Here is a 21,794-nt window from a genome sequence, read left to right on the forward strand (position 1 = left end):
TGTTCCTGCAATATAAACACACACACACACAGCTCGTCGAGTGTTTATACTCCCAGCGGTGACATTAACCTTTAGAGAGTCAGTGTGACAGGAGCGCTGTCTGTACCCCTCAACCAGCGCTGCACAATCGCAGAGGCCTGTGCTTAATCTCAAAGACAGATGCTGGAAACAAAAGAAAGTGACTGAGCGAGGGTCACTGCCACGTGCAAAGGACAGGAATTGTAACTTTTTTTTTTTTTTTTCTAAGAAGAGACCGTCAGCATTGCCCTTCTGCTGCCTGTCACACATCCAACACCAGCTTTTTTTTTTTTTGTTTGTTTTTTTTTAAATCGCCTCTTGCCCCTTAAGGTCTGATAAGCAGCTGAGCCTCCTCCCTTCATGCCTGCTCTATCAAAGACTTTAACGACGGAAAAACATGCACAATTCACCCACTGGAGGCCTTCCCCTCCCACGGACGAGCTGATTATTCAGAGTTTTGGGAGCTGCGAGAGGAAGTTGTCCCCCTTTAATGCAGTCCCACCATTTCCTCTCTTGGCCATCATCTGCTCCCACTCCTACTCTGCCTGTCTCCCTCCCTCCCTCCCTCCCTCCCTCGCCTTCCATCTGACAGCTGCAGGTGTGAAGCCGTCCTCCTCCAACCCACTCAAGAATAGGAAACAGAAGCCAAAGCGTTGGGGTTGACGTTTGTATTAAAGAAAGGGAAAGGGCCAACTATTTGAACAACACACTGATAAGCTGCAAATCATCCGTGGCTTTTAGTTTGACAATCTGAATATGTTCCTCAGCAATGTAAAGGCTAAAGGCTTAAAGCTTAAAGGCTTCTTCAAACTTAAAGCACCTCAGTGTTCAGTCAGTCCCGCAGCCTCTTAGAAAACAAACTGAAAGCATTGTTTGTCGCCATGGTATACTGGTTGCTTCCCTTGTGTTTATGCATTACTCTCTCTGTGTTGTCAGAGGACTATCCACAGGATGTCTCACATGTTCCCTCTGCTCAAAAGATGCACTATTAGTCAGCTGACGTCACGTTTAATTCAGACCTGTGGCAGCATAGGCAAGAATTTATTTAAAAAATGTTATTCTTTTCATGTCGTTTCAAACATGTCGCCCGTAAAAAAAAAACTGTCCGGGGAAAAACGGAATACCTAAATAAAAAGGTGGAGTTCCTTTGCAAAGACTGCATTTTTCTGTTCAATGCAGACCTCTGCTAAGGCATCACTTCTTCCACTGAGGCCCCCGATGTGTCAAAGGCTTTCACTGTGCTCCTCGAGGCAGTGAGGACACAGAGGGCCTGTGCCATGCCTCACAGAGGGGACTGACCAGCGAACACATCCAGATGAAATAACTCCTCTGAGCCAAAAGTGCTGCTGCTGCCGCTGCTGCTGAGGTTTGGGAGGAAGGAACAGACAGAACCAATGAAGGGCGCTTTTCACTGTCCCTGTGGCTTCACATTGGATTCACAGCAAGGACTGGAGGAGGGAGGAAAGGAGGGAGGCAGGCAGGACTCGGGAAAGGTGATTACTGCTGATGTTTGCAGAAGATCATAAGTAACATCATTCAGTAACACAACCACTTCACATTGTCAAAACTGCAGGAGGAAGTGAACAATCTTAGACCAACACGAGCACCATGATGGACTGTTCCACTAAACAGGTAACCTCTATCTTCCACTGGCAGCGTTGGATCGAGGAAAACTGTTTAGTGATGCCCAAAGTTGAAGTGACTTCCTCAGTTTGTTCTACAGTGGGACTCAGGACAAGCCACATTGTTGAGATATTAGTCATAGTCTCAGCAACTATGGGATGGTGAAGCACCCACAGGTGATCTGAAGCAGTTCACACCCTAGGCAATGAAGAGCAACAAAGAGGAGCAGCTACATATAAGCATCAAAAGAGCCACTGAAACCCTAACTTAAAAAGGTAATTGGTTTATGGAATGTATAATTTACCATCTATCATCTTAGAAATACCTCAGACAGAGTAGTCAGACAAAAATGTGTTTATGGGAGAACATTAGAGTGACTATGACTTTTGGAGGAGACGACAGCGAGTATTCAGGAAGCTTCTAATGTCACAGAATGGGACTGAACTGGCAGCAAACAGGTGAGCGACCCATCAGTTCAGAGCTACACTAGCACGGTCAGTCTGTCAGGTGCCTCGTGCCCCTGCAATCACACTCACCTTGTAGACCTTTCCAAACGCGCCGTCGCCCAGCTCGCCAATAATTTCCCACAGGTCGTTGGGATTGATGTCCCGGTGGACGTGCTCGTACTGCTTCACTTTCTTCTTGATCTCCAGAGCGGGCAGACGAAGAATTTTGCTGAATCTAGCGAGTGCCATTATTTACAATGCACGAGCCTTCAGCTTCAAAAGAAAAATAAAAATAAAAACTAACAACAACTAAAAAAAAACAAGGGCTCGGATCTCTACTGAAAGATCGTTACGCACGCCGAGACGCGCAGTCCTTCAAAAACAAAAACAAAACAAAAAAAAACACTTGTCTATCAATCTACAGTTATTTCACTTTTCCGCGTCTTGAAGAAAAGAAAAAGCAAAAAAAAAAAAAAAAAAAAGAAAAAGGAGAAGTGAGCTAGTTCAAAGAAGTTATTCTATTCCGTCCATTTCCATCCGCTGGTGTTCGTGTGCTGGCTCTTCAACTTAAAACATGTTATAATCCCATTCACAGGCTGCAGTGAGTGTGCTGGACGCGCGGTGACCACCTGCCGCTGCTGACACGATGGAGGAGCTGCCAGCCTGCTGAGCCTCTGCCTGCTCGGGCGACTTGTTGCTTCAAACCGTGAGAGGAAGCCCCACCTCGTTACTCAACAGCCCTCCCCTCACTGCCGTCATGGAAATGTAGTTTCTTTGAAAAGAACAAGCCGCCGTCATTATACCACTGACGAGGTAAAAAGGACTTCATGTCCGGTTTGGGTTGAGCGCTGGGCGTGTCCTCTGACAGCGGCCGGTGTCTCCCACGGGTCAAACAGCTGGGACATAAACACATAAGAAATAAAACAAAACTGCTCAACTTCTGTTGGACCCAGGTAAATGCAGTTATTCGTTCAACGTGACTATTTTTCCCCCTGTTCTTTACAATCATACTGCATCATAATGTTAATGTTATTAGTTATAGGTTGAGTTTTTATCAGTGAACTACAAGAGTGAGAGTCAGGTTTATTATGGGATAGTTTAGTTTACCTTGGTTTCTTCTCTTTTCAGTTAACAGCCACAAACTGGCTCGAATACCCAACTTCACCTGTACAGGCGGTGCTGTAGCGCCCTCTACCGGCACGGTCAGCTCCGCCAACTCCTACCTGTGGAGCGTGTGGAGCATGAATGTGCAAAAGCAGACAGGCTGGCAACTATGAACAGGCTGAATGAAAAAGATTTGTCATTAATCGATCAGCTGATTGAGAGAAAATGATTTGACAGAGGAATAATTGTTGAAATCATTTCTCAAGTACACATTCAGTGTTTCCAGTTTCTCCAGTGTGAGGATATACAGCTTTTTTTTTTCCTTTCTTTTTTTATGTTGAACTGGAATATCTTTACAGGGCCTAGTGATTCGTAGCAGTTTTCACCAATTTTACTGTTCATTGGTTAGGTATCAAAAAGTTACTCCATGTCTGGCGTTGTTGTAACCTTGTAGCCCTTGAGTTGACCATCTCAGGAGCTTTCCAACTGTCATCTTCACCGGTATCTTTATGTTTCACTCAGCAAAGGCGTTTAAGTATAAACTAGTCTGTGAGGAATTGTCCCTTCTGTCATACTGTGTTTGTATTTTCACATAATCAAGTACAACTTTTTGCTGTTTCAACTGAATCGTTTTGACCCGCTTGAGGTTTTCAGCACCAGAAGTAAAAAGCAAAGAGGTGTTTGAACAACAGATGTGATGTAACCGTCACTTGTGTTATTTACCTCAGGCGGACTCGAATGCTTTTAGAAGAAAGGGTAAGATAAAGTCTGACTAATCCATTGTTCCACATACAAATGATTGTTGTCATTAAAATGAAACTCAAACCTCATTAGCATCGATCTATGCCTTAACACAATGCTGACATTTATGGAGGATGTTGGTCTTGAATTTTTAGGCAGCGAACTTCAGCTAACCCCTCCCCCAGAGTGTTTAAATCGTTTCAGAATGAAACTCATTGACCTTCATTTACCATCTCATTTGCATTAGTGATTTTCTCCCTGAATATTGTGGAAAGATTAGCCAAACAATTAACTGCTGAATTACAAATTATGGACAGGAAGACTGGTGGCGGTGGTGGGGGTGCTGTAATGCTTTGCTTGCTCATCCATTTAAATGGGTTGGAAAACATAACTTTCCATGTTGTGTTTCAGCAGCATAACGTTTGGGGGTATTTTTTCACTTTACTGAGAGAGGGTTTATCGTTTTTTTTTTTAAAATCAATTTTAGGGATATTTAAACATGGTTATCATGGTTGTCTAGACTTAATACAAATACAAATACATTGAGGAAGAGAGATTTGATCACCTCTCCTGTAAATCCCCAAATGGACAATTAGCCAACAGTAAAGAAACAAGCTCATACAAGTCCATACAAGCCCATAATCCCATCCCAGTAATGACCTATCATCACTGTATGTATATATGTTTTTATTTTGTACAGTTCATATGACTATGCAAATGTCCAGCTCAGTTTGGAAGCTCTGCCATGTTCATTTGAAGCACTTTCTCTTCGTTTTCAGTAAATTCGATCCATTCACACAACAATAAAAGACGGGGGCTGATGATTAAAAAAATAACAAAAAAAAAACAGAAATGTCCTAACAAATAGGCCTTTTTCACAGGAGATGTTTTTGACATGTGACAGTAGAAAAAGGAAAGAGGCTTAAACGATAAAACGAACGATGGTTTAATTCCATTTGGCTGCTTGTTTCAGGGTGACCATTGTTAATGCTGTTAGTAACACCGCTGAATTCCCTGCAGTACAATGATGAAATGTCTGCCAGCATTAACTTGGCTTCACCTGCTGTATATATTCAGTGTCTTGCTTGAATCAGGGGAGTGAACTCACTAACCTGAAATTAGACCTATAGGTTATATTATTGGTGGAGAAATTAGAACAATAAAATATTTTATCATATGAGGATGATATACAGTATATATCAGGTTTATTGTGTCTTATAATTTTTGGATGCTATAAATTATATTGTTGTGTTTGTGTTTATTGTTGTGCTTGATATAAAAAAAAATATATACATATATATATATATATATATATATATATTTACCAGGGGATGATGAAGAGCAAGGATTTAAGGGTAGACGGATTTCAATATCGGAGTATATGTGTTGAGTAACTGTGATAACCATGATTCTATTTACAGTAGCCTATATTTGACATATATTACATCTCAACTTTACAGGAAGGAGTGAGAGACATGAATGACATTCAACACTGAACCAAGTCCAAAATCCAATGGAAGGAGCCACTAGCAAACTTTTGTAAAAAAATGTTTTTACCCCATCATCATCATATGAAAAGAGAATTAAAAAAAAGGCATTTTAATAGAGTTTATTATATGAAATTTTTCCTCAGTCAGAGAGATGTGGTAATCAGTGGCAATAGCACCCATTATCTTCAGAAAACAGATGATGAAAGTACACTTCTTTTAGTTACACAACCATAGTTACCATAGGTCCAAACTTAACATCAGTCTTGAGTCCCAACCATTGCAGGGGCTTGCAGAATGTACAGTAGGACTGTATTGCTGTCTCTCCTCTCAGCCTGAGCCGATTGTGATTTTTGTGGTTCCAGGATCCGGTTGTGTTAGCGCTCCAGCGCAGCACAGTTAAAGATCGTGAACACCAAGTCCTAAAATAAAAAGAAAGGTGAGACAGATGTCTTTGGGTCGGGCATGTGCGAGTGAATAAGGTTCACTCAAAATTTTAGATTTCCTTTGTTGTAAGCAGCTCAATTTCACATGGCTTCATGATCATCCACTCAATGTTTTTTATTTATATAATCTGCATCATAAACCCTGTCTAATCCTGTGAAATGACTCAGTGAGTGACCCATTAAACTCATTTCATCTGTGTCTTGTCAGACTGTTTCTGTTTCATTTTGGCTCAGTGGATAGGCTATATGTTTATTTATAGGTGACTTTAAAATATGGAATAATCATTTTTTGAATTATCTTATTATCAGACTCTGTGTACACCTGACTGCTGAATTGCAGCTTTCATGTAAATGTGACAATAAACAATCTGTGGCCCAGTGTGTGACTGAAAACAACTTGGAATGATCAAACAGAAAGCTGGATCCTGTGTGAGGTTGTATCGGTGCAAAAGAAGAGGTAAGCTATGAAGCAGTGTAACTACTATCTCACTGTTTGTGGTTATCACACAGTGACAGGTTAAAGGCTATGGCCCTGGAAAGACTAAGATGGTGATGATGGAGATCACGGCAGGAGACAGACTACACATCTTCAGCTTTATTTCACCCCAACAAATCAAAATGCTTTGTTGTGTTAAAAGCAGTAAAGATACATCTACATGAAAACAAATGGACTATTTTTAATCATTGGACTCTTGTGATAAATTTGGACATGAAGGATTTATCATACTGTTAGACTTCTAGATTGTTTTGATGATGAGAAACCGTATCTTTGAGGCTGTATCGATAGTCTAATGTAGGGAAAAATATATCACATTAATTACTCTTTTGAGACATCGGTCTGTGCTGCACTTCCCTTTCTGCGCCACCAAATATAATCGAAGGTAATTGCTTCATGACAAAAATCAATACATCTTTACGGTACAGTTTGAATCAAATTGTGTTGAGCTTGTTTAGACAGTTTTGTCTCGTCTTACCCCGTGGCATTTCTCTGACATGATGATGAGGAGCTGCCTCAGCGTGACGCCCAGCTTCCTCACGTCTCTGGTGTAAGCGCAGCGGCGCTGTCGCAGGCCCTCCACCAAGGAGATGTAGGTCCTCATTTTGTACATCACGCAACCATTCTGACAGCACGAGTAGCAATTAGTGTCCCTTCGCAAGATTTACAGAAGCTGAGGTTTGCAGTCAAAATACCCACAGAGGTTAGTGTTGAAAATGTTAGGACAGCCAGATTTCTCAAAACAGAGTGGAAGAAAGAAGAAACAACAGAGAAATGTGCAGATCAGAAAACAGGTTTTTTTTTGTTGATGGTTGTTATCTTTAAAAAAAAAAAAAAGGCTACCTTTCACACACAAAAAACTCAATCTAATAAACATGCTGATTCACAATTTTTGTTATAATCATACTTACATGGACATCAAGGTAGAGATCTGGCATGTGTGCCATGCAGAGACTCTGGATGAACAGAACAACATGAATCAGAATGTTTCCAAATTCAAAATTGGTATCATTATCTAATGCACCTCTTATATCCATCCCAGCTCGGACAATACTCATTTATCTCACATTATTGACCAACTAAAACATGCTCACATTCAGCCTGCTATGCTTTAATCTGATTTAATTGAAACTAAATTAAACATGAATATATATATATATATATATATATATACAGTATGTCCAGGTAATAAAGGGATTAAATAACTATCTATAATGTGGTCTTTAGTAGAGCATATTAAAAAAAACTGACAAACATTAAATATCCCACAAAAAAAAACAAAAAACACAACCTGAGTGTAAAATCTATTCTCTGTGGAGCAAATATCGACTTACAGTTTCAGGGTCCCTCTTCAAATCTGCTGCCCACTGGGTGAGCTCTGGTGCCATGCTCAGTACCTTGGTGTAGCATGTCGGTGGGTAGAAAGGGTAGCTCAGCACCAGCGGCACCAAAGATGAAACAAGCAACAAGTGGTTAAAGATCGCCATGATTCACCTGCAGCGCAAGGCACTATAGCCTTTGTTTGTTTTATGTGACTAAATGCACACATGCAGCCACGTATGCATGCAAACAGATTTTAACACACCCCTCTGTTTACTCCACAGTAATTACGCAACTGCAGAGAGATGACCGACTGTGTCAGATAAGACAGCCTTTATCCTTTCAGAAGAATCAAAGCGAGGTCGAATGGATCACTGTGCTTCTTCTCCAAAACTTTTACTACTGAGACGATATAAATTAGTATTTTGCATTAGGAATATTCAGCACGATCTTTCTTAAATCACAAGAATAAATCTGGATTTGATTTTATTTACCATCACTGTATAAGCATCTTCATTGTCTGCACTTGTCAGTGCAGTACTAAATTCCTCAAAGCACCTCAACTACCAACAGCTTAATTTTCCACTTCAGTCATTTCCCTATAATTTCGTCCCTGTAAACATATTAGATTGTTGGTTATTTCCTGTGTGAAAATTCTCAGTTAAAATTTTATCATTTCTATCAAGCAAAACACAGCCATTAACATGAACTTTGATGTGGGCACTAACAGATTACCAGAAACAAATGTTTAATGTCTTTAATGTTTTAAAGATTTTTTTCTGTGGGAAAATCAAACCTCAAGTGTGCAACATGTCACCTGAAATACATGCAGTTTCAATATAAAAGCTTTGATAACACCGACCCCAATACACTTATATTTGCCATAATGAATGATTTTTGCGTTGGGGAGGAGGGTGGTACTTAACTGCTAATACTTACTGGAACACTGATCATAAAAGTGAGATTTACTGTAAATTCTATTTCCCCAAGACCCTTCCTGTAAAATATTGGCTGCTGCCATACTGTCATCTTTTTTTCATCCACTAGATGGGGCTAATTTCACAGACAGCAACTCTTCATATACATTCTTAAAGTCCAGTCTCCATAGTTCTGCATAAATCCCTTTCTTTCAATCCGAGTCTAATATAAACTGGACTTGATTATGACTGATTCTGTTCACAGGCAAAAAAAAAAAAAAAAAAAAAAACACCTTCACTTACAAAACTAGGACAACACATGCACACGCTGAGGCCTCCTGCATGTTAAATAGCTTCACCTGGTCCCGGTCCAGGTGTGATATGACACTGTCATCACTCATCTCATCTAAAAGAGCGGCACACTTCCATGACGCTGCCAAACACCCAAACGGGGATTGTTCTTCGTTTGAGTGATGCTCGTTACATCTCATAGCGTGTTAAGAGTTGGAGGTCTGTCCCCCCTCCCTCTGTATGAAGATGGATGGCCCACACTGAGTGTGTCTCGGCATGACGGAGAGGCATAAAGACGAAGAAAATGTGCAGTGTGCACTGTAAGCATAACTCTGGTCCCAAAGTCCCACCACTCAGCTGTTTCTCCTCTCGACCTTGGCCTCCTCAATTAACATGGGACAGAGGTGACAAGGCAGTTCTTATAATGGATGGATGTGTTTTACAGTTAGAAGTTAATGGCTGCGGAAGTTAATGTTTGATGAGAGATTGGACTGAAATCTTCCCAAAACGCAGCAAATTCTAATGTGGCAAACACACCTTCTGATTTTTAGCGACCTGGATATTCACCGCAGATGAATCATCGAGATGATATCGTAATGTGAAGGCACTTTTAAAATTCGTAGAGCACAATTTGAATTTGTGTGAGTTATTCACTTTCCCATATTTTTAGGTTAGGTTAGGTTACCAACTGCTGTGGAAATTTAGCCTCAAGTATGTGAGTAATCTTACATTTGAGTTTTACTACATCATTTTAGTTTTGGCATCCAGGGCCTTTATAAAGACGCTAAGTACAGTAAATTTGGGCTACAATCACCATGCACTCATTCACTTTCTCAAGAGAATATGGACATGACACAACAAGCCGTTTGTATATGTTTGTATTAGGATTTCTTTCCTTTGTTATTATTACAACATAGCTGCTTCATTTTCAAACTCCTTCAGTGATTGACGTGTGATTTAAAGACATTTAAGTGTATTTTGCTATACCAGAAGCACCTACTTAAGTTTTATATGTGAATATATGAACTTTTATATCACACTAGTATTAATCAAACTCTATTGAACCCTTGGAGATGGGTTACGGTCACTTTGTGCTATGGGCAGGTAAAATATAGGCTGTGTCACTTTCATTCACAAGGTTTTCGGAAACCTATAAATCACTGTCATTATGTGTTGTCACTGACGAGTTTGGAACATTTATGATACCATATTAATATAAAGTATTAAATATAAAATAAAATGTGACACCCTTTTGGGATTGTTGGCATAAAGCCGTGTACAATCTAAAGAACTTTTTTTGCCCAGATTGTGAGGACTCGGAGATCTCCATATAGTGCATAAATCTGACCCTATTTTTGTCCATTTTGTGAGTAAAAATAGTGCACTATTTAGTAAGTAGACAAGCAGTGTTATTTTATGTCTTAAACGTGTCAAATCCAGTATAACTACTACAAAATACAGCCATACAGGCAGAACTCTTATTTTGAAATGTTTTGATTGACTTTACTGGGCGCATTTTAGAGTGTCGAATTCACCTGAACTGTCTTTGGAGTTGTGGGAGGAAACCCGTGCTGACAAGGGGAGGAACATGAAGACTCCACACAGAAAGAGCCCAGCTGATCGTCTGTGGTCTGGCTAAGTGCTAACCACTTAGCCACCGTGTTGCCCTGTGGTATACAGCCATTGATGGTGGAAGGTGCTGAGCCGATGGAGGAGTAAGGAGTCCGAGTTGGATGTGGACTCCTTCCCTCAGCTTCTTTTTTGTTTTTTTTGTTTTTTTTCTCTGGAAGTTTCTCCTCAGAGACTTCAGGCTTGGCCACAAGTTTCGAGTGCCTGTAAAATAGTGAGGGACTCCTTCTGCTGCTTCAGCTCTTCCTTCGGCTGGGCAGTTTCTCTCTGGAGGGCCCGATTGATCTGTTCCTCAACCTTGAGCTTGGTTGAGGTCAGCTCCTCCCTCCAGTCTTTTTTGTCAGGCCTTCAAACTCCTGACAGAAGACATGCTGCTCACTCCTCAGCCCATAGATCATCTCCCGGCCGTTTCTTTCCCTTTCAGCATTAAACTTTTTCTTTTTTTCTGCCTTGACTTGCTGCTGATGGGTGTCTTTTTATTGCTGCAGCCGCGCACTCAGCTCCAGTCTCCAGGTCTGCTTCTTCAGGAGCTGGGTGGTGAGATGCTCTACCCTTTTTTTGACAGAGATTTATTCTCTTTACTCTCCGTCTCCAGCCTGGTATAGAGAGCTCCTCCTGCGCTTGGAGGTTAGCCTTCAACACCTCCACCTGGGTGTCTAGAGCCTCGTTCACAGCCTCGCAGTCCTGCAGCTGCACGGTCGATGTGTTGGGGCGCCAGGCATGATAGACTTGGTTTAAAGGTTACAGTTGTCACTTTCAGTGGTGTGAAAGTAAGACGCTAGGGGCCCCTGGACACTCCAACACAGAGACAAAAAAACCCAAAAAGACAAAAAAACCATGGCATCACTCCAGTTTTTAGTCCTTTTGTATTTGTTTTGAATCTTGTATTACATGTCTTTGCAATCATTTCATGTCTAAAACTCTCATTTTGCATCTCCTTGTGTCTCTCTGTAGTCTGTTATGTCTTTTAAGTTGTGTTGTATCTGCCTTTGTGTCCTTTTGTGGTTGTTTAACTGACTTACAAAAAAGAAATGTTAAAAGTCACTTCACAAAGAGGCTCCAGTGCAGGGGGTCCATACCCAGTGGGCATGTTCAGTTCTCCATCTGTGATACTAAACCAAACCAAGTGTATATATCTCTGCTCACAGGCTGCTCTAACAAAACAAAACAAAAAAGAAAGAAATGCTGGTAATACTGTGTATGGTATACTGTGTTTTCCATCATTTACTAATATTAAAAGGAACATTATATTGATACCTAAGGAGATTTAAAAACAAAATCAATAACATAAAGGACAATGAGGTCAATGTAGACTTGCAATGAAACACCAGAGAGACATTAGTGCCCATTATTCTCCCTGTATAATTACTATTTCCATATATCTTGAAGGGCAATTATGAGGCAGCGGACTCAGCTCGTCTATAAAGGGACTGTAGACTGGCCCTCACCTGGTGTCCCAGTGTTGAAACAGCATTGTCGGCAATCTGTCTTGCTGAAATGCCTTTAAGCCAGGTATCAAACCAACATCACCTCTGGGGGGAGCTGTTCTAAAGCTGACCATGACCTCTGACTCTACTGTGGCAACAAAAGAGAGAGAAAAAAAAACACTTAAATAAAGTAGGCTATAGTATTATAAAACAGTTTTATGGCGATACTTAATATAAAAATAATTGCATTAGATAATCTTTAATACTGGATGCAAGTAAAGACGCTGTGGAAATAGGCAAATAATGTGCTTGGTCATAATGGATATTGATAGGATGATCACCTGATCATTTCGTGCTAAAATTTTAAAATACAAACTTAACAGGCGCTGTATATTGAGTCTGTGGTGCGTAACTGACTTTACAGTGAACTTGTAATAATGATGTGTAGTAATAATGTCTTTCTGAATGCATTAGGGGGAATACAACTTTATGTATCATTATATATATATTTTTTTTTTGAAGATGAGTGAATTCTAACGACAGGGAACCCTCAGCGCCACAGCTACAGCACATCAGCCTCACAGCCTACGAAACGTGCCTCTCCAGACGCACGGCGGGAGCCAGCCCATTACACAGGCTGCGATGTGGAGGTCAGTCGCTCATCTCAGCAACTGGCAGAGCAGTCCCCCTCTCCCCGCCTCCTCCCCCTGAACCTCTCTTCTTCAGAAACAGTTAGTGTTTTCGCATCGCACTCCGTCGGCGCATCCCGCGAGTCACGTCTCGCTGCGTGGTCTCCCATTTTTTTTTTTTTTTTTTCGGGTGGCAGGTGTCCCGGTGCGTCGTCGTCCGAACACCGGACCCGGACAAGTGATGCTCTGAGCCGCACTGTTGCTCCGCTGTCGCCTCACACCTCTGCAGCAAACCTGGCTGGAAATGCTCCCGTGCTCCTGGAACCGGCTTCGTTCAGAGGTAGGTGCCCACAGTTGTCCTGCATGGATGCAGGAGGGGGGGGGGTTACTTTCTATTCAGCGCATGTTTCTCTCATTTGATCAGATAAGGGCTCTGAGCACAATGTCCTCTGCGGGGAGCTCAGCATTGCGGCTTCCCGCACTACTTTTTGAATATTTCATTCAACCCAAGAGGGATATCCAGATTCGCTGGGGTGACCTTATCATGCAGTCTGAGAATGACATCCATGAGACGGGTTTCCCCCGAGCGGATTGAGTGTTGCCATATAATGACTGAAGTTTGCCTATTTAACCCACAAATGCATCTCATGACTCAGTTCAGTGTTGCTGTGGGCCAAAACCGTCGCTCAGTTTAAAACGATGTTCCAGCTCACTTGACCTCAGTAAAGCTGCAACATGAATAACTTGAATAAACTTACTTTATGCCACCTCATCCTCCCTGTCGACACCAGGATGAGGCTATATTACAAGAATATGTTGGAAGAAGCACACATGATGTAATGACATGCCTGTATGCTTCAGTAAATCTCCATATTCAGGCTTACATGTTTCATGATGCAGCAGTCTTTTATTTATTTATTTTTTTGTCTGCTGCTTGTGGAATAAAATTTTGCAGCCTAAACTCATGAACTCTCACGTCCTGAAGAGGGCAGCCTGAGGGATTCCATTTAGAGTATACACCAGATATAACACCAGCAAACTATAAATCAAAAGCCTCCAATTTTGTGGCTCCTAATGGGAAAACGGATCCTACCCATTCATCACTCATGCGCCGTAGATGCTGCTCCTGTGGGATCCTGTTCTGATTAAAATATAAGGATTTAATAATTGATAATGGACAGATGAAAGAAAGACAGGAGGAGGGAGACCTATGGAAAAGTAGTGAAGAAAGGCATTTTTCCCCTTGAAATGAATGTCACTGCTCTCCTGCTACTATTGCAGACCATTTAAGTTTTCAAGCAATGGTTTTTTTTTCTGTTTTTGATCTAAGAAATTTTGGCATTGATCTTTCCATTGATCATTAGATGCTGTTCATGTCTCAGAAGCTCTTTTTTACTTTTTTTTTTTCTCCTTTCCTTCCCTCCTTCCCTCTCACTGTGCCGGTGGTGTTGTGCTTTCCTGCCTCCCCCTCACAGGTTAGACTCTCAGTCAACAGAGGGCCACAGCCACAAACACATCACCCACCCTCCCCCGGGCTGGCAAGAGTCGTCCGTCTGCCTGCGCTCTTCTAAACGGCAGTGAGGACAGACAAAGCTGAGCAGTCCAGCACGTGAGACTGTGTGTGTGTGTGCCTGCGTGCGTGCGTGTGTGTGTGTATGTTTGTGTGTAAGGGGCTAGTGTTGACCAGGCTATGAGTGCGTCTCAGAGGGAGAGCCGTTCGATGCTGAGTTGAGCAGAGGGAGCACAACAGGAGAAAACTGTAAGAGGAGCAGTCATGGGGCTCGGACAGTCCAGCAAGGCTCCGGTCACCGATGACACGGACGAGGGTGAGTGTTGAAAACAAACCAAAATCTTTAATGTGACGACTCTTCTTTTTCGTTTGTCTGTACTTTTGTGGCTCAAACAGGGGAAAGTGGTTAAAAGGAACTTGAAATGACACAAGTTGTGAGCGGCATTTAACGCATTGTCCACCTTTTTCTGCAGCCATATCGATGTGCCAAGCGATTCTTATTACCTGAAAAGACTGAGTGCACTTTCAGTAGCTGGTTAGATTGATTTAATGCTAATTAGGTTTGTCATTAGTCATTCTCAGCGATGCTAAAGAGGAACACCCCTTTGCTGTAGCCACAGTTTGTCATTGATGTGGCCACAGCGTTGGATATTAATGCAAAAGGTAGTTGAGGGAACAGAAAAGAACAGAATAGAAAGTTGTTTTCCTGAAACCCAAAAGATATTCATGGAACTCTTCAGGACATTTTTCTTGAATTTTGACTTTGGTGTTAAAAGTCTTTATATTTACGATGAATGAAATTTTGCTTGAATCTTGCCAAGCTATTATCTCTGAATTTTTTCAGACTGATTGCCATCAAGGTCAGCATTGGCATTGAGTTATTATTTTGATTGGCAAAGCTCTCGGTTTGAATTTATTTCTCGTTTTCTTTGTGACCTGAGTAGATAATACAATGTGAATTTATTGATCTGTGTCAGTCTCTGAAATTATTTCCTTTCTGGCTGCGCCCCAAGCACCTCAAATAAGTCAGAGTTATATGAGTCAGTGATTTAGTCAGAAGTGAAGTGGCTTTCCTGGGTTTTTCCTCAACTGTAGATTTGATTCTTTTTATAAAGTTGACATGTAATATCTATTTTCGGCTGAGCGCATTTGACGGGATAATACTCCATTAATTGTCATTAGAATTTTTTTTTTTTTTTTTTTTTTTTTTTTTAACAATTTGTTTGTGTGCTGAGAGATGAATTTTCATCATTGTGTGACAAACCAAGATTGTTTTTTCACCCCGACTGTGTCAAATTACTGCATGGCATCCTCTAATGAAATCCATATCTGTGGCGTTCTCTTTTTTTTTTTTTTTTTTTTACTGGAGGCAACCTCTATCAAAGAGGAAATCATTATTCGTGGTTAACCTTCCAGCTTAGTCATCTAGCGTGCTGTTCTGGAAATGTCACTCACAACAGAGCTTCTCTGAACTCAGAGTTAATGGAACAGTGCACCTTCTCTCTCACAAAACAGCGTGGGCGATTTCACCGAGGGCAGGGGGAATAATAAACACAGAGATGCATCGTTTTGAATGAGAGAAAAAAAAAAAATAAATAAAAAATTTCCAGCTCACTGGAAACAAAGTAATCCCCTCGCTGATGAAACTCACGTCAGAGACAGGCAGGGCTCTCCCTTTTGAGGTCGGAGTAACCAGAAGGGTGTTCCTTGACGTTGTTGTTATTGTTTGACATTATACTGCTGAGTGGCTATTACACATATATATCCCCTGACTGCTCTATACGTACTCCAGAGATACCTGGGAAACACAGTGCACGATCGGGGGAGAGAGGGGCACAGGCAGGGATGTGATGAGGAGAGATAATTGGAGCCTGAGACAGAAAAGTAAAAGGTGGAAATATTCAACGCTTGGTTTACTTTGTAGATTGTTGCACTTCACACGATTACAACCATCAAATGAAAAAAATCCAGACTGCATACAAAGAAATAAAGTAATCATCGAGATGAAACCGAAAAGAGGAACCCAAAGTAGTTTTTTTTTGTTGTTGTTATTTTTAACATGGATCGTTGACATGGAAACTGTTGCTCGCAATGTGAATACATCTCTTGTTCTGCTGACAATCTCCGATTTTACTGTTATGAAGAAGGTTAGTGGTCACTGCATGTTGACTATACATCATGCACAGTCCTTTGAGTGGCAATAAAGATGCAAATTGAGTTTTCCTGTTTATACTCCAGGATTGCAAAGGTTGCCGCAAGGTGGTATTGTCTACAAAAGTGGAAATTTATGTTTGTTTGTTAATGCAACAGAGGTGACATTTTAAAAAATATATTATTAATGTAAGTAAATGCTCTGAGGTTGGCTCTTGTACTTTTCATCCGTAGTTGCTGTGCAGCTGAAAACTAAGAGTTGTAAATATAGTTGGCGGTGAAGTTATGAAGAACATTTTAAATGTTCACAGAGCCCTTTTCATTTTCAGATTCCATTGCAGTCGAACAGTATAGCGCCACCATCAGGCCAGACTTGCAAAATATTTCTCTCTCGAACATATTTTATACACAGAGTATCTCAATTGCCAAAGCAGCATGGCTTTTCTGCAGGATTCAACCTTTTCACTACGACACACAGTTGGTGCGTTTCCATTAACCGGCTTAATGCGCAATTTGAAATTGCGAACTTAAAAACGGAAAAACAATGTATACGCTTGCATGAGGTGGTTTTTCAGACTATTCAACAAAACAATGTTTGGAAATTAAAAATAATATTGAAATGGAAAACACTTTTTTTTTTTTGCGGATTCAAGTCACGGCGCCTGCCGAATCATGCGCCGGGAAGCCAGTTCTAACCGAGAGGCAGAGTGCTGGAAATCCGTTTAATTGGAATGATATCGTGGAACGAGAAAACCCAGCATTATTCGCATAACGTCACCAAATGGAAACACACCAGACACAGACCATTCACAACTGTATTTTGTCGACTTATCTAAAAAAAAAAAAGCTTCTATTTTCTATTCTTTCTTCTTCTGTGATGTTTGTCAGAGGACAAACTGTTGCACGCTATAGATAAAAAACAACAGAGACATAAAATTTATCTAAATTCATCTAAAGCGGGTGAAAAAAAAATTGTGATTAACATTCCAAATAATTGCATGCATATTTAATTTTTCTCATTTCTAAGAATGAGAATTTATTTGGAGAATACATTCTCAGACTGTTTTCTTAGCCGGCATCAGTGCGGAGACAGATGCATGTTTTACAGTTCATACTCAACCCGTATTAGTTGATTTACAGAGAGGTGTGTGCATGAAGGTGAACTCTGCCAAGACATGTTTATCTCCTCAGAGAATGATGCGTGTCCCTTATGTGCCACATACATTTTCCACTTTGTGTAACCGGGAGACTCTGGTTAATGGACGTGCCCCGTTTACTGCTGATCATACTTTATTCACACGGCAGTGGCACAGGGACCCATGGGCTCTGTTTCAGTTGTCAGAGCAACTGTGTGAGCGCTGATGTTCCCACGTTGGTGGGTCCTTAAGTGATTTACAGGCTTCTGTGTGAGGAGGGAACGGGAGAGGGAGGGAGAGAGAACGGGTGGGGGGGGGGGGGGGGGGGCAGAGATGGTACATCCACACTGAGCTGGCTAATTTTTGGATATGTCACATTCACTGAACAATGAAAGTGTGCATCACAACCAACAGCTGTTGAGAGGTGAAACAGACTTACTTTGTTTGCTCTGTTGCATCTCCGCTGGTTGAACTCCCTCCTGCTCTGTGATCACCTCTACTGTGTTTTAATGCAGCCAAAATCAGGATTCAGATGTTCTCATTTATGTATTGTTCTGTTTCTGTCATCTGACAACTGAGCAACTATAAAAAAAAAAAAAAATGTTATATGGCCATAAAGAGGCATACAGGTTATTGATAATATCGGCTCATATAAGATCAGCTTTATCTGCATGTAAACAATATTCTATATTTTCTTACTGTCAACAAATCCCACGAAAAGACCAACAGTGAACTGATCACACTGGAGAGTATTTTCTGTGAGGCCAAACAAATCACTGTTGCATCACACTGTTGCAGCTTTTCAGTACAGTACAGTTCTGTCATTACTATGCACTTCGTTTCAATTCTCACATTCTCTGTCCTGCTGCTGTAAATTCCCATAAGAGCAAATGCGTATTAATCCACTGCTGAAAATAGTCCCCAGCAAATACGCTATTTCCTTATGTTTGCAAAAAAAAAAAAAAACTACAGTGCCCAGCTGTTTTAGGAAATTAATTAGCATTTTTAAAAGAATGTAACTATATATTGTTTGACCTGTTTTTAAAAGATCTTCGGTAGGAACCAGTGGGAGCGGGGCTGAAATCATTTTTCTGAAGCCCAAGTTTTTCTCTTCCAGATGAAAACGTGCAGCTGGTGTTTTCTGGTTTATTCAATTTACGGAGCAAAAACACCATCTGATGCTCAACTTCTAAGCTCTGTCTGATTAAGCTGTGTGGGTCCTGCGTGAAGTCAAATTTGTCATCTGCCCTTGATTGCAAAGGCAAATGTGGACATCTTTGCGAACATTCACACACACAGCCCAAAATGCATGACTGCACACCCATAGTAAAAATAGAACAACCTGTGTCTCCATTTTGGAGTACATGAGCGCTGAGGTTAAATGAAGGGGGAAAAATATGCTCGTTAAAATTTAGTCAACTTCGTGTGGATGAAGACAACTTCTGGCAGATAGAGAAAGAGAGGCAGAGACGTACAGTACAGTACAGCTACACAGAGAGCGCGAGAGACTCAGCCTGAACAGGCGCGATTAACTTCAATCCAAACTGATTAGCATGTGTCAGTCAAATTCAAATTGACCAGCAGATGAGTTCCTCACTTAGCCACGGAGAGGCTGTCAATGTGTCAATTCCACTCGTCTAAAGATTTCGATCATTACACGCTCTGTTACTGGTGTGTCCATCATTTCATCAAGCACATTAAACCATTCAAAGTTCTGCTGGTAAAATACGACAATCTCTGTCTCCCCCCCTTTCTGTGTCTCTCACTTTATCTGCCTCTTTTCGTTTGTATGACTGTCTCTCTCTCTTTCTCTCTCTCTCTGATCAGAGCTCTGACCCCATCATCCACAACCACAGCCGCCTCTGAAAAACTGATCAGAGCAGAATCTACAAGTAGCTCAGCGGGAAAATGACCATGTTTATATTTAGTGTGTGTATGTTGAGTATATACGCTGGCATCTTTAAGTCTGTGTATGTGTGTGTGTGTGCGTGCGTGTGCATTATAAAGCGGGCTTCATATGGACACTATCAGACTAGGTTGTGTAAACACTCCAACACAGATAGTGTGAGAGGAGGAAGTGCCAGTGGTACGTGACTAACAGAGCATAACATTAACTGTCACATCCAATAGATCTAGTGACTGCAAGGCAGAATGTGCATGTGTGTGTGTGTGTGTGTGTGAGCGCGCGCAAGCTATACTGTTGCAAGAGAGGCAGGTGATGCTTTAAGTCAGCACTCTATTTGTTTATTTTTTTGAGAGAGACTGAATGCTTTGTGAATATACACGAGTGTGGTCAGATGAGATGAGCGCGGGGACTGGGCAGCAGCTGTTCCATCCTCGGGGGAAACGGCAGAGAGGGAAAACCTTCTGTCCTGGTCGTCATGGCAGCGAGAAACACACAGCCCCATCCGGTTTCAATTGGCGATAAATGTTGCTGATAGATGGAGAGGGAGATAGGGAGTTCTCTGCTCTGGTTTAGGTTGTGTGTGTGTGTGTGTGTGTGTTTGTGTGTGTGAGACAGCAAGAGGGTGAGAACAAGTGTGCAGAGGAGAGCGTGATACAAAGGCTGGGGAGGATACCAAGCGGCAAGAAAGACGGCTAAAAATATGTCTTTTGTTTAGAGGAAAAAAAAACAAAAAAACATGCCACGCTCATAAAAGATGTCTTTGTGCTGAGGCCTTATTTGAATTCTGTGCTATATAATGTCAGTGACCTGTGGTTGCCCTGGAGACCTCCATCTGCTTCAGCTTGACTGTCACATTGTTCAGAGGAGCTCAAAGCAAAGCTCACAGTGAACCTACTGTACTACTATTCTCATACTAAACATTCATCTCTTTCCATTAATAATGATTCAATGGACTGAAGACAGAAGCAAGCATGTAAAGTTCGAGTAGTTAAAGCTGTAATCCATAACTTTCAATGTTGAAGCTACAGTAAATGTAACATGCGAGTATCTACTGTTGATCTTGAAAAGTAGTTTTACCTCGTTTTAAATTTCTGGGGAGAAATGATTCTCTAATTTTAAATGGAAAAACAAAAGCATTTTGGTTTTCAGGTTTAACTTTCTGTTTTGTATTTCATACGATTTTAAAGAGATTTTCTTCTTCTCTTTCCCGCAGTCAATTTCGACCACTTCCAGATCTTGAGGGCAATAGGAAAAGGAAGCTTCGGAAAAGTAAGTCCATATTTGTCAAAGTGTTTTCTGTTTGCTTATTTTCACGACTTCACAAAGCCCAAGGTGACATCATCAAATGACTTGTTTTGTGGGACCAACACACCATAACGGGAAGACATTCAGTTTACTATCACATTAGATGATGAATAGACAATCCTCACAATGTAGAGGCAGGAAGCAGGGATACTTCAGCATTTCTGCTTGAATGAATGACTTAAACGATTAACTGATTTTCGACTATTTCGACTATTTGTTCCAGCTCCACATGATCCCCTTCGATTTCCTTGAAGTGGCCTTTTATCATAAGGCGCATATTACAAATAAAATACCAGCCCCCTCTCTGTCAGTACAATATTATCATACACAGTCTAGTGAAAGCCTTCAGGTTTAATTTGCTCGACACCAACCAGCAGCTCGGTGGAAAACAAATCTGAGGTGGCAGCAGTCATGTTTCCTCTTGCCGTTAAGCCATAGAGTGAAGAGCAATTCACATCAGCACTTACCAGTACATGTAAGAACATATAGCGACGCACATGCACACTCACTTGCACATGCGTACACACACAAAACAGACCCACGCAGCATCAATACTCTGTCCAACAACAGATAAGCAGTCTAATCACAGTAGATGGCAAGCTGTTCAATGGGAGGAGTGATGCGATCAGGGTTTGGCTGATTAACTGTGCCAGCTGGTCCACAGATCACTCTCTTAGATAGCAGTAATCACTGGCTTATTGACGCTCGTAGCACAGACAAGTAGACTACAAATAAATATGGGGTATTACACTGCTGCATATTGAAAATAGACACTATTCTCAGACACATTGTCAAAAGGGGCTAATCATGCACGGTTTGATGTACACACGCAATGACAGCTACTCAGATTGCACCAGGTGTTTCATTCTGCTTTTTTGCTGCGTCACATCACAGTCATGCTCTTCTTTTTTTTTCCCCCTACTGGTGTAAGCATTCCAAGCGTCCCGGCGTTCTTATGCAATTTTAAAAAAAAAAAAAAAAAAAAAAAAAGTCTATATTCCCTACTGACACGAACTAGGAAATCTAATGAATGCTAACGCTAATGATGTCTCCCGATCTCAAACACGCACTGTTACTGTCGTGAAAAGTTAAAACGTCTTAAGAGAGGATTAAACTCGTGATCACAGAGATTAAAGAGAAATCCTGAAGTTTCCTGCCGACCTTTTCGACCTTGTTCGATGGACAACATTGCTGGTTATTGCAGCGATGTTG

General features: G+C 41.2%; 2 protein-coding genes across 3 annotated transcripts in view; one reads left to right on the forward strand and one right to left on the reverse strand.

Moving 5' to 3' along the window:
- The window catches only part of stk10 (serine/threonine kinase 10), a 41,053-nt gene extending 38,539 nt beyond the window's left edge, over positions 1–2,514 (reverse strand). The window contains exon 1 of the mRNA XM_022762595.1: positions 2,178–2,514. Coding sequence (XP_022618316.1) covers positions 2,178–2,336 — 159 coding nt within the window. The 5' untranslated portion in view covers positions 2,337–2,514. The remainder of the gene's footprint in view (positions 1–2,177) is intronic.
- Positions 2,515–20,500: 17,986 nt separating this feature from the next.
- The window catches only part of LOC111234504 (serine/threonine-protein kinase 32A-like), a 53,193-nt gene continuing 51,899 nt past the window's right edge, over positions 20,501–21,794 (forward strand). For both annotated transcript variants that reach the window (XM_022762636.1, XM_022762637.1), the window contains exon 1: positions 20,501–20,546. The gene's annotated coding sequence lies outside the window, so the exon portion shown is untranslated. The remainder of the gene's footprint in view (positions 20,547–21,794) is intronic.

This window comes from Seriola dumerili, unplaced genomic scaffold (genome assembly GCF_002260705.1).
Source record: "Seriola dumerili isolate Sdu_G_001 unplaced genomic scaffold, Sdu_1.0 BDQW01000449.1, whole genome shotgun sequence".
NCBI lineage: Eukaryota > Metazoa > Chordata > Actinopteri > Carangiformes > Carangidae > Seriola > Seriola dumerili.